Here is a 12784-nt window from a genome sequence, read left to right on the forward strand (position 1 = left end):
AAGGAAGAATGTGCATTCTAGGTTCTAGACCAAGCAGCAAAAAGGAGCTCTGGATGAAGAATCTATCAAGTCTGGCAGCTATATGACCAAGACCTACTCTTTTGTTAGACCAAGAGTACTTACCTGATGAGGGTTTGATGTCTAGCAAGTCCCAATCTTGCAGAAGATCCTCCGCCCATTCTCTTGCCGGGTCTCGAACAATGCTTCCTCCCCTTTTCTCAGATGAGTGGAGAGTGAGATTTAGGTCTCCAGTAATGATTACGTTTTCCATATTCATCAGATCTGCTTGGTGTTTTATAGTTTCCCAGCATTCCTTTTTCTCCCTTATGTTGACTGGAGAATATACATTGAAAAGAGTAATGGTTTCCTTTGTGTCAAGGTTTTGCATTTTTTGCATCAACCAGTGGGTGTTGCTTGCTTCATAGCTGAGTGCATATATGTTGGGGTTCCATAGGATTCTGATCCCTCCTGAAGCACCCCTTGCTGAGATTGCTCTTGCTTCGCTTCTGGGCCATAAATTTTTGGTAATTTGCAGGAAGAACTTGTCTTCCAGTTTGGTCTCCTGGATGAGAAGTATGTCTGGGGCTTCTGTTCTTACTAAATTCCTTATGGCTTCTTCCTTGACTTTGCTCCCCAGGCCTCTACAGTTCCAGGAGATGACCTTCATTATTTATGTTTCTGGTGGGCTCCCTTGGAGCCTTGAGGCTGATTTTTCATCATTTTAGGCTTTGAAGCGAGGAGCTTTTCCAGCGTTGGTTGGCTGCCCTGTAGCTTGTCTTTGTAGGTCTGCTGCTCTCTTTTCTCTTTATCTGTTTTGCGCCCTCTTGTTGATCTTCTTATCGAGGTTTGGGAGCCTCCTATTTCGCCTTCTTCTTCTGACTCCTCTATTTCTTGATCTTCTTCTTCATCTTCTGGGTCCGTGTCTTTGGGGTTCTCAACTTCTTTTGGGGAAGTTGGAGGTGAGTTTTTCCTTGAGGATTCTGGCTTTTGAGTCTCTGTCTCTGGAGTGTCTTCTGTCGGCTGACTTAGGAGGATAAATTTATTTTCTTGCGCCTTTTTTTTCAGGGGGTTTCTGGGCATTAGGTTTGCCTGTTTGCCCGCCCTGCTTCTGTCCCTTTAGATTGCCTCTAGTTCTTCTTACTTGATTCCATCCTTCTTCGCTTCCTTTCTCTGGCTCTGGGTTGGTCGGGCAGTTTCTAGCAAAATGCCCATACACATGGCATTTCCTGCATTTGAAAGGCAGTTGTTCATAATCCAAGATCTGCACATGGGACCAGCTGCCTACTTTAATTTTGACTGCTTCTGGTAAACCTTCCTCTAGATCTACCTCCACGCAGATCCTGGCACAGTCGTACTGATCCTTGTTGCTTGCCCGGTTAATGAATTTCCCGAGAGAGTTGCCGATGTGTTTCAAGGATTCCCAATTCCAACAGTGAACCGGCAGATTTGGGAGACGAACCCATACTGGAACAGCCTTGGGGACATCTACTGCTGGGTCGAAATCTGGTGTCCATTTGTTTAGGTAGAGACCCTGAGGACCCATGAAGTACGGTCCATTTCTAAAGATCAGGTCCTTGTCTTCTCTGGAGGTGAATTCGAATAGGAAAAAACCTCTCCCTAGAAAGTAAGAGGTGACGCTTTGGCTGATCAGAGGTGCCCAATTCCTGTTTACCCATTGTTCTGTAGTTTTCGGAGATGGCCACAGTCCTGTGAATTGGCCAATGAGACCCCGCTCCGCCAGAGAAAGAGCGACCTGCATGGGAGTCTCCGGGGGCAAAGAGATCTCTGGAATCTCATCTATTTTCTTAACGAATCTGGAGGCTTCAGATCTTTTCTTCGGGGGAAAACCAGCCAGGAGATGGTTAAATGCCTCAGCGGCAGGTCCTGGGGGAAGATCATGACCCAGGGACTCCATCAAACCAAAAGCCGGCCGCCTCAGGGGCAGCGCAGCATGGAACGCCCTCTAGCCAGAGGGTTGGCTGACAGACAAGATCCGATCTGATCGATCAGGCAGGAGCCGATCCGACCTGGGCCGAGAAGCCAACAGAGATCGCAGGGAAAGGCCCGCAGGGGGTTGATCCAGAAGCTGGGCTCGAAGCGGGAGGCAAGGCACGAACTCCTCGGCGCAGGGGCCGCTCAGAAGAGGACCGATCCAATCCAAGGAGCCGAGAGGAGGAGAGGATCGCAGGGGCAGGTCCAGGAGCCGAGAGTAATAACCGAATGTAATAAAATAACAGTTAAACCAATAAAATAATATTTATAAATTTTCAATTCACTTTTTGCACCACAATCCATGTAACCATAGTTAAATTTAATTGAAAAGTTGTACCAAAATAAAATGAATAAAAAATCGTATGGATGTGATTATAAATAATAATGAGTTTTTTAAGAAAAAGCCATTATCATTGAACAACTAATGCATTTGTCCTTTGCACTTAAATAACTTCAAATATATTATAACTAGCAATTGTCCCAAAAGGTACAAAGAGAGGCCGATAGGATTATTAAATTAGAATTGTTGAATTTCTCTAGAAGAGATGTTGGTTCAAGCCTAACGAATGAGCAATTTGAGCTGGCTAAAGGCCTTCTAATTGTTTTTTATTATTGTAAAATTATATTGATAATTCATTGGTTTTACTTTCAAAAGCTTGAAGGAATTTGAAGAGCAGGTATAGAATTGCTTTGTGGGATTTGATCCCAAAATCCTTGATTTGTAGATATATACTCAATGAAATGTTAATTGGTTGAAACCCTGCACAAATGTTTGATATAAGAAAATAAGCCGAAAAGGTTGAAAGGCTTAATTGGTTTGTGGAAAACCTTGTTTTCTTGGACTGGATCATTGTGCAATTACTTTTCTTTAGATGTTTTGTTTATATCTATATTACACGGAACACATTGAATGTCTTATTTCATTTTAGAGTAAGTTAATTACCCAAAATTAAGAAACCTCTACAGATGGCCAAGCATCTATGAAGCTTTCTAGTGACCAAGGCAATAACCACCATGATTATCCCCTACCATTTGATAATTCTTCTCTACCCAACCAGATTGAATACTTAGGGAGCGAAAAGCAAGCCAATTACACAAATAAATTGCCTTTGGAAAGAATTATGCACATACATAGAGAAAAATCCAAATACTCTACCAAGAAGAAAGAAAGTTGTCCACACAAAATTTCATTTTTAATTTATGGAAACTTATGATTCGCTATGTTAATAAATCCAAAACATTCTTAATGTAAATACACGTTTAGATGAAAAGGATAAAAAAAAAAAACATTGTAACATATTATAAGCTCGCAGATATATCAAAGTTAGATATATGTATAGAGTACATTACAACATCACCGTTGAAACCAAAAATACTCTTCTCATGATTCTGCTCATGAATCACGAGCACCTCGAATGTGTTAGCCCTGTAGTCGATATCTAATCGAATCCCGAGAAGTTTTGAAGCCTCGACGCCCCTTGCTACGAGTTGCAGCTTCTTCAAATCCACTGACAATGAACGAGACTGCAATGCAATGTAATGAATAACAAGAATCGAGTTAAAAAATAAATATATTTATATATAAAAGATTACAAGACCATCCATAGTGAAAAGATACGCATGTTTTTTTTATTTTATTTTAAAGTAAGTATGAGCAGTTGAAGCTTCTCGTCATTCTTCAATAGCCACTCGATTAGTCAAATTAGTAATTCCTTTTCTCCATTATTTTCGCAAAGCACGAGTGTTGACTATTCCGTATTCATAATATACTCTTCTCCAATCAAGTTATTTGTATGACACATATATTTTCTAGTTTTGGGTAAGTTTATTTTTTATTTTTTTCAAATTTTAATTTTTGTTGTTTGTAAGTTAATGTTACAGAAAACTGTTGCCAAAGAAAAACTATGACAATTAATTACCATTTGCCCATAAATAAAATAGTAAAAGAAAAGGAAACTATTTTGCGCGCGGCATGAAGTTGGAAAAAACAAACTATCTCTCGCTAGGATGTGTTGCCACACAAAGTCTCTGTTGAGTCCGAAACAAGTGCTGAGTTGATTGCTTTAACTTGCTTGGAATAGAAACCTTGAGTGCTTTGATAATTGTACGTCTGTTGGGTGTTGGTGATCGTATCGTCTCCCCCTGCATTTTGATTATTATTCAGAGAGCTGAAGAACATTCCACTAGAGTCAACAACGGATACATTTTTATTTAGTGCATTTGAAACATTTATTACACCATAGGAGCATTGAAATCTAAATATAAAGTGAAGAAGCCATCAACTTCAGAGGATAATTCTATTCCTGTGGCTACCTCTACAATAACCTTACTATTGGTTGCTATCGTTTGGTTCACAATCTGTCGCTCTCCAAGTGCTTGAAAAGTCATTAAATTATCATACGTGAACTCTTGCGAAGTATTAGTAATGAGCTTGCCATGAGAGGATTCTACCCAACCAGAGGAAGAGATCCTCCTATTGCCAAATGTGTGAAATGATCCATCCAGCTCTTTGAAGTTTGACACCAGAGACAACTCCAACTTCGGCTCCTCATGTCCAATCAATTGCCCTATGATTGCACTGCTAGAGTTCCCATCAAGCCACAGGTGCAAGTTCGCATCTATAAACCAAACATCCAAAGCATTGGTCACGCCGAAACCGAATGTGTGCTCTTTTCCATCCAACAGTTCCCCCAAAAAGGGTGTAACCTCAATCTCATAACTAGGCAGATCAAATGTCCCAATACCAACCAAAGGATCCCAGAACTGTGTATCAATCCCTCCTGTATAAATCACAGGAAAAGGCCACACAACACCTACAAGGACCCCATCGATAAAGGCCACCAATTCTCTAAAAGGCCCATTACCAGGTCTAGTCAAATTATTTGCCTCAATATACACATTGGGGGGATTGTTGTACCAGAACTCATCATGTTGATGGAATGAAGCAAAAATCTCCAAAACGGCCTTGTAAGCGTTAGGTGGTAGTTGCAACGACTTCGACTGCACATCAGACGAATTTTCTATCTGAAACCAGGATCCCCCAATATGAGAACTAGGAAGCGAAATAGGCAGAATCAGATCTGCAAACCCTGTGTTATCTAACCCTTTATTCCCAGAATCTCCATAAAAATTAAATGTTATATTGACATGATAAACCCCAGTATAAGTCTTATCAACTACGTTATCAAGCTGGACTTCAAGGATTTGAGGCTTATCTAACAATGAAGAATATTTAGTAATATCCTTCTGAATGATCCATTCAATCAGTCCCCCATCGGGTTCTGCTGTACAAGTGCGCAGGATCTCCACTTCACTCAACCACACCCCTGCAATACGGTCATACTGAAACCCATCACACGTTGCCTTCCACTCCATCACCACTTTCGTCCAATTCTTCTGACAATTTGGGGTGGCGTATACTTTCCTATAACTGGAGGATAATTATATGTGTACCCACAATCATGGTCTAACAGTTGGACAAAGCATGGATTCTCGTGGGGAACCTCGATGGGTTTTGTAACCTCAAAATATTCCTCAGCATTGCCTTGGAAGGGAGACAGATTTACCCCGTCTGTGGGTGATCGAGTGAATGTAGTAGAGACCTCCCTTGGCCTCCATACGTCAATGATGGCAAGAGTTGGAGTTGCCAGCAGCAACATCACCAGCATCTACCAATGGATCTCCATCTAAATCAAAATTCAACACAGTCTACTGATCAACCCTCTGCTCCTTGCCCAAAACTTTATAATGGAAAGCTCCTTGACCAGTGCTTTATAATAGAAACAACAAGACTGATGCATACTCTGACGAGTGCATGGCGTCCAGAAAATCTTGCGTTTTGCCAAAACGAGCACCCCGGCTTTTTCTTCCACCGGATACGCGGAGATAAGGCCACTAGATTTTTGCTTCGAAAACATTACCAATGTAGGAATTTGGAAAGAACCCTGACGTTCCTCGACGTGAAAATATCTTCACTTAGGGTGCCATAAACTCCACGAACTCTCCTGGAAGCTCAACACACAGATGTCAAGTGGAGAGTAAAAGTGTAGACGATTGTTGATGCATAGGAAGGCCTATCGGCCTTAATATAAATTCATAAATAATTAATTGTATAAAATACTATTAATTAAAATTTATATTATTTAAATTATACAATTAAATTATATAATAACATGTAATTAATATAAACTGGTCAAATTATATAATAACATGTAATTAATTAATATACTATATAAAAGTCAAATAATATAACATAATAAATGTAATATATTATTTTATGTATTAATTTGTAAAAAGATTACAATTGTCATAAAATTGTGTAAGTGTTTATCAAACAAATTATAAAAATTAAAGATTTAATTTTTGTTTGAGACGTAATAACTTGAAATTAAGAAGAGTTTGTAAGATCAAATTATTAAGAAAAACATAAATCATACAAAACTAATATACATTTTTTCTTTAATTTTAATATGTTTGTATTGTTATTAATATTATAACAATATTATTCATAGATTTGATTTATCTTAAAATTACAGGTCACATTTTTATTTATTTTGATTTCACATGTATAGGATATATGTATAGATATTAACTTATAATTATTTTGAGATTGTAATATTAAATAAAATGATATCAATATATAATTTAAAAATAAATACATGAAAATAAACAAATATAATATTTATTGAAAAGTGTGTAAATGCATGAAGATTGTATAGAGATACGCATTATTTCTTTTAAAAAATATGAAATGACAATAATAATATTTTATTCAAAAAGTGTGAAATGACTTTAATTATGAGTATTTTACTTTATGATTTTAAAAGTACTTAAAGCACCACCATGATTAGCCATGAGTTTTTATCCACCATTGAGAATGTGACAAATAAGTAACGTTAACTCAAGCAATGTCACCTCAACCATTGGGGATGATGTCATCCCCTAAAATGTGATTGGTTATCATAAAGTGAATTTTGATTGTACATTTTGTTTAGGAGACCCATTTTAGACCTCATAATTCCCCTAATGTCTTCAAACAATGTTAGATAGTATCTTGCTGTGATAGTCCACTAGATGCCCATGCTAAGTGAGGATTGCACCAATAACATATTCAAAGACATTTGTCTCGATCTCAAATGGTTGTTGCAAGTCTGACAAGGTGAGGATTGGTGCAAAGCAAAGATGTTGTTTCAGTTCAATGAATGCCTTTTGTTATGACTCGAACCAGAAAACGTTGCTTTTGCTCCACCTTCGGTAACTTGACTCAAGGGCCAAGTGATATGATAAAACCCTAACACAAATCTTCGATAGAAATTAGCAAGGCCTAAGAAGATGTGAAGCTTCATTAGAGTCGTGGGGGCCAACCAATCTCAAATGACTTGGATCTTAGCTATATCCACATGCACACTTTGCTCATCAATTATGTAGCCTAGTGTTGACGGTGTTAGACCCACCAACATTAAGGGGATCTCCCCGGTAAGTAGTCCCAACTAGACCTTAGACCGTTTGGAGTAGGAGTCCCAGTGGTGCGTGGTAATGTAATTCCTTGATCGCGATAGCATGTAGAGGTAAGTACGATGACTTTGGTCGGAAGCAAGTGCGTGACCTTGCAGCGAGTCAAGTGAGATGCATGGGGGTTCTAACACAAGGAGGGAAAAAGGAAGTGTGCCTGTTAGAAGCCTGTAATAGTACGCAGCCTGAAAGTAATACACGAGCGCAATGACATCATAAGTTGGAAGCGAAATAGTCTACAAACCAAAGTGGCGGGTTAATCTAACAACACGCCTTCAACAGGATTCATACAATTGCATACAAAATAGTTCATAAGAAAATGCGTAAGTTAAACAACATAGATTGCTAAAGCAACCAGAATAGTCCAACCACAATGAAAACATATGCATGAAAGCATGTTGGCTCAATTATTATTATAATAAGTGAAAGTTCCATCCATACATACATCATTGATAACCACTATCCCCAATAGTGGAACATTACAGTCAACATTGCATGCTCCTCCAAAGAATTATACTCGCTTTACGTTGTGGAGAAACCAAGGCTCGTCACAATACTCTCCAAGAATTCTCTAAGCCTAAGCCTAGCCAAAAGTTTGGCTCCCAAAAGCCTGTTTTATGGGTTATGAGGTTCTATCTATAACAAAGGGTGGGCTGACGCTTGACATTCCCCTTTGTGACTTTTTGACTACCCTCATGACTCTTCAACTTCTTTACAAATAACTCATTACATTACATAATGATTGTTCACATTCCACTAGTGACACTTGGAATTTCACTTACAACATATTTACAAATGATATACATTTTCCACATGTACCCATGTGAGACAAAATAGGCTAGAGACAACCTAACAAGACAAAACACCATGACTCTGAATTTTGGGGAAAGACCAAATCGACAACTTCCACTTGATGCTTCTTGGTCACGTATTGATGCAAAGCTTGGTATGGTGCTATGATGTCCCCAAACTGCTTGATGGTGTCTTTCTGATAGTGGATTCTTACCTCCATAGTTTCTAGGTATAGGGTCTTGGAGCCTATGTCGAACTCAACTTAAAGCATGAGCAACATGGTGTTGACCATGACAGGACCACCAATGTACTTCTACATGTTTTGTCCGCTCAACTCCAAGTCATCCCTGGTGGCCTTTCGCCTTAGTTGTTCCATGTACCAGTCGATCTCTAGCCATACTTGGTTCTTGTGTTTAGCATCGATGAGGGAACATGTATCTGTTCACTCTCTTCCTTAGTTGCTATTCGTTCCGACTCATTAACTTGTACTGACGTTGTTTTCTCTATCATTGTGCCTTGCCTTTGTTCTTATTCCCGCTTCTATTTCTCTTCCTATTCTTTCCTCCTCAGTTCCCATCCTTCCTTCGGTCGTTATTCTACTTGCTGCAGTCTCAATTTTGCTACTTGCAAGCTCTGCTTTTCTTTCTTCTTCTGCTATGTTGTCTATGTCCTTTGCTTCCTTTTGCTTTTGTTGTCAAAGTTGCTTGCATGAAGATTGAATCCACTTTCGCTTTGCAACTTTGTTCTCCCTTTATTATGTTAGCAATTTCCTCTTTCCCTGATCCTGTACTGGATTGTTGCCTTCTGCCACTGCTGCTGGTCTTGTTGCCATGTTAGTGTTGATTCCTTTTCTGTAAATAGTTGGGCATCTGCATATATTGGCAAGTAAACTGGCACTTTCTCAACTGCTTCCCCAATACTGCTTTCAGTGGTCGCTCTTGAAACAACTCTCTTTGGTGCCATGGTACAATGACTGCTGGAGAGAAGTGCTTCACGAGTGTGGTACCTATGGGACAAAAAGGACACTCATGGCAAGCAAACATTAGCTCTTACAAATCTAACTTCATAACATGATCAAGCAACAATCAATAATCAGAGCATATAATGGGATGAATTGCGTAATTTTGACTGACAAGGTAACTAGAACTGTGCAATGCACAGTTCAGTCTAGGCCAGGGCCTGGGAGAGACTGCACATTACACAATCTCAGTGGCCATGCTAAGAGACTGGCTCCTGGAACTACGCAGTGCATAGTTGAAGCTAGCTCAGGACATGCTCTGTGCAATTTCGAAAGCCAAGGCAGAGGCCTTGAGCTCCCAGATTGCACAGTGCATGCAGTGAGATGTGAGATCCGAGCAAGGGGGGCCCAAATATGCCCATGGGGAGTGTGTAAACAAGAATATCTAAAGGATTATACAAGGATGAGTGCAAATCCGATTAAGTGTAGATGTGCATGTGAAACAAGTGCAACAATCGTTTAAACTGAAGGAACATGAAGCATGTGAAGGGAGTTGCCGAAAAGACGACCATTGGTGCAAAAACGAGAAAAATCATGCGACACATAAGAAAGGCAATCTATAACTTGAAACAACACTTCTACATGCTAAAACAAGTTAAAACACCAGTGATCATTCAACAAAATGAGTGAAACAACACTCTCACAAGCTAAACAAACAAATGCGACAGAAAAAGCGACATAAGGCAATAAAAGCAAAACTCAACCCTGAAAAGCGATGATAATGATCCAAAGGATCCTTGATCTTCTTAGGGAAGCTAGAGCTTGATGATCAAATGTATAAGTGAGCTCTAGAGGTGTCCATTACATAGAGTTGAGCAAAATGGAATTCATGACGCGTATGCTTGAGATCAAGGACAACAACGACACTTGGCATAAACTTCTAAAGATAGTAATGTGTCACCTTCAAGAAACTAATAATAGATCCCTACTTCCTCGAGATGTTTTTTTTTTTTTTTTTTTTTTTTTTTTTTATCCGGGGGAAACTTGCCTTACATTGCCTGGAAATATTGCGTCGTTTTGGGAAGGACTCAGCAACTCTTTGGCTCATGCATTGAGGACTTTTTGAGCGCAGTAGGTTCTACGCAATTTCTGGGTTGAGTGGCTCTAGTTGCCTCTCATGCTCTGTGCAGTTTCTCAGCTGAAAGTAGGGTGTCAGCTGGATTTGCGCAATTTTGGAGCCGAAGGCTCACTGTTGGCTTGGACTGCGCAATTCTTGAGAGCAAGGTTGGTTGCCCTCAAGAATTGTGCAGTTCACTAAGGCAAGCCTGGAACTGGGTTGAAACCAAGTCAAGAGATCGACTTATGGATTAGACAACAAATCAAGTAAGAAAACACAATCAAAAAGAAAAAGATAAAGCTCAGTGAAAGTACAAGTTCCTGGATCAATGCAAGATAAGTTGTTGTGATTTAGGAGGGAGGCTAAAAAATGAAGCATAGGAAAAAATTTGGAGGGTGGTTGTAGCCACTACAACACCTAGATATTGCGTCTAGCCATGCCAAAGGAAAATTTCTCTAAGTAAGCTATTGCAGAGTTTGAAGAACCTATCGAATATGTTGCAAGTGCTCTACCTAAAGCCACCGTTCAACATCTATCTTTTGTTTTGTGGTTTTGGGGTGCCCTTACCCTGCTTTAGGTTCGCAGATCCAAAGTCTCGTTTCTTCTATTTAAATTTTTTCTCACTCTTGACAACATATTGATACGTTGCACCAAGCGAAGAGATGTCTAGGAAATTCATTTTTGCCCGAATGTATTTGTGCAGACAACCACGGTACCTGAGCACTAGATGTCGCTCAAAGTTCTTGAAACTTAGCTTCGTGTATAGGGTATGAAATATATTTATGAACTCTAACACTTCTTGGTCCCTTTCCTGTCATAGTGTGGTCCATTTTATATATTGTCTTCATAGCTCCCAACATGATAATATTGTTCCTTAACAACACCTCGAAAAGAGTCCCAAAAGGATGCAACTGAAAATAGTGAGGATTCCTCCTCGACCCTTTGATCACAATAAGTTTCCCACTAGTCCTTGACATGGGGGGTGGCCTTAAGGAGTGAAAAAGTAATATTTTCTCTATTGGAAAAATTATGGACCGAAAAATATTCTTCCAGCAAATTTAACCATTTATTTAGATGTAACCACCCCTCCCACATTTACCCAATTTCACAAGCTATAGTGGCCAATCTAGGGTGCTAGATTAGACTAGATTTATTATCAACAAGGGTTAGTAAACTTCGAGGCATGCGTCTAAAATCTATAGACATAAAGGATTCCTAACTAAGTGTTTATTGTGATAGGTTGCAGTACTTCTTTACAGAAGGTTAAGATATGTTTCCTCTCACCTTAACACTCAGATCACCTAACTTATCTAACTGTCCTAAAGATACAGCGTATGCTAGACTGAGATTTTAATCCTCTTACAAGGATGCTATGCACAAAAGCTCTGTCTAGTTAACACTTTGAGCATTCATGAAAAATCAAAAGCACACTAAAGTTTAAATGCATGAAAAATAGAGTCTATGGAGATGCTTTAAAATATAACGATGGATCAAATCTCTTACAAGATATGGTTCAATGATCGAACGATAAAATCTTCAAGCTATCACCATAAATACCATTTGTGAGAATTTCTAATCAAATCGACAAAATCATAAACATGGAAATAACACTAAACACTATGCGTTCTATTCAAATTCAAAAACTGCTAAGGAAATGAAATTAACAGTATACCAATCCACGTAGGGCTCGTCCACGTTTCAATGGTACACTAAAGTAAACTCAAGCAACGAGAGTATTAATGCATAAACACTGCTGGAGTAAAACCATGACTATATTTAAGTGTTGAAGATTGCAATCACATACAAGAGTTCTAGTCTCAAACGATGTACAGAGATAATAATTGTAACTGTAACTGTCCTTGAAAACAAAATAATACGCAGTCTTTATCTGCATCCCTATCTGAATCGAATGTACATTCATTAAGCAGATGTTTCCACTTTTACAGTGGAATGATTTTTGGTCATTTCTAATCTAAACCGATTTCCAAAAAGAAAACAAAACGAAACCGGTTTGGGAAACCATGGCTTTTACTGCCTTTGTAACAAAAAGGTTGGGGTTTGACCAGCGTGGAACGCATAACCAGGAGCTTTTGATTTGCTGTAGAATCAATTTTTCACCATGCTTGTACATTCCAGGTTTCGTTCCTATCCATTGCTTTAGCTTGCCTGTCATGCCACGTGTCAGATGATAAACCATTTACAGGATGTTATGACTTCCTGTAACCTTTTTTATTGAAAATTCCTAATTTCTAACGTAAAAATTCATAAATTAACTTTAATGCAAACTAACAACTATAATGTTATTAATTAATCAATTTTGAGGGATATAAGGGGTCTATGGAGGAAAAAGGTAGACAAATGATGGTGTTTATAGAAGAAAAAGATGGTAATGGAATGGTACCAACATCTCCCCC

The 12784-nt window shown here is 38.9% G+C and overlaps 1 protein-coding gene and 1 pseudogene across 1 annotated transcript; both read right to left on the reverse strand.

Moving 5' to 3' along the window:
- Positions 1–1039: 1039 nt before the first annotated feature.
- LOC149236282 (uncharacterized) lies at positions 1040–1915 on the reverse strand. The gene has a single exon (XM_089368828.1). The coding sequence runs from the start codon at positions 1913–1915 to the stop codon at positions 1040–1042; it is 876 nt and encodes a 291-aa protein (XP_089224954.1).
- Positions 1916–3994: 2079 nt separating this feature from the next.
- LOC149236283 (peptide-N4-(N-acetyl-beta-glucosaminyl)asparagine amidase A pseudogene) lies at positions 3995–5678 on the reverse strand (annotated as a pseudogene).
- Positions 5679–12784: the final 7106 nt, after the last annotated feature.

The sequence above is a fragment of the Pinus tabuliformis genome, chromosome 8, assembly GCF_031772625.1.
Source record: "Pinus tabuliformis cultivar Carrire ecotype Pingquan chromosome 8, CPIR1, whole genome shotgun sequence".
NCBI lineage: Eukaryota > Viridiplantae > Streptophyta > Pinopsida > Pinales > Pinaceae > Pinus > Pinus tabuliformis.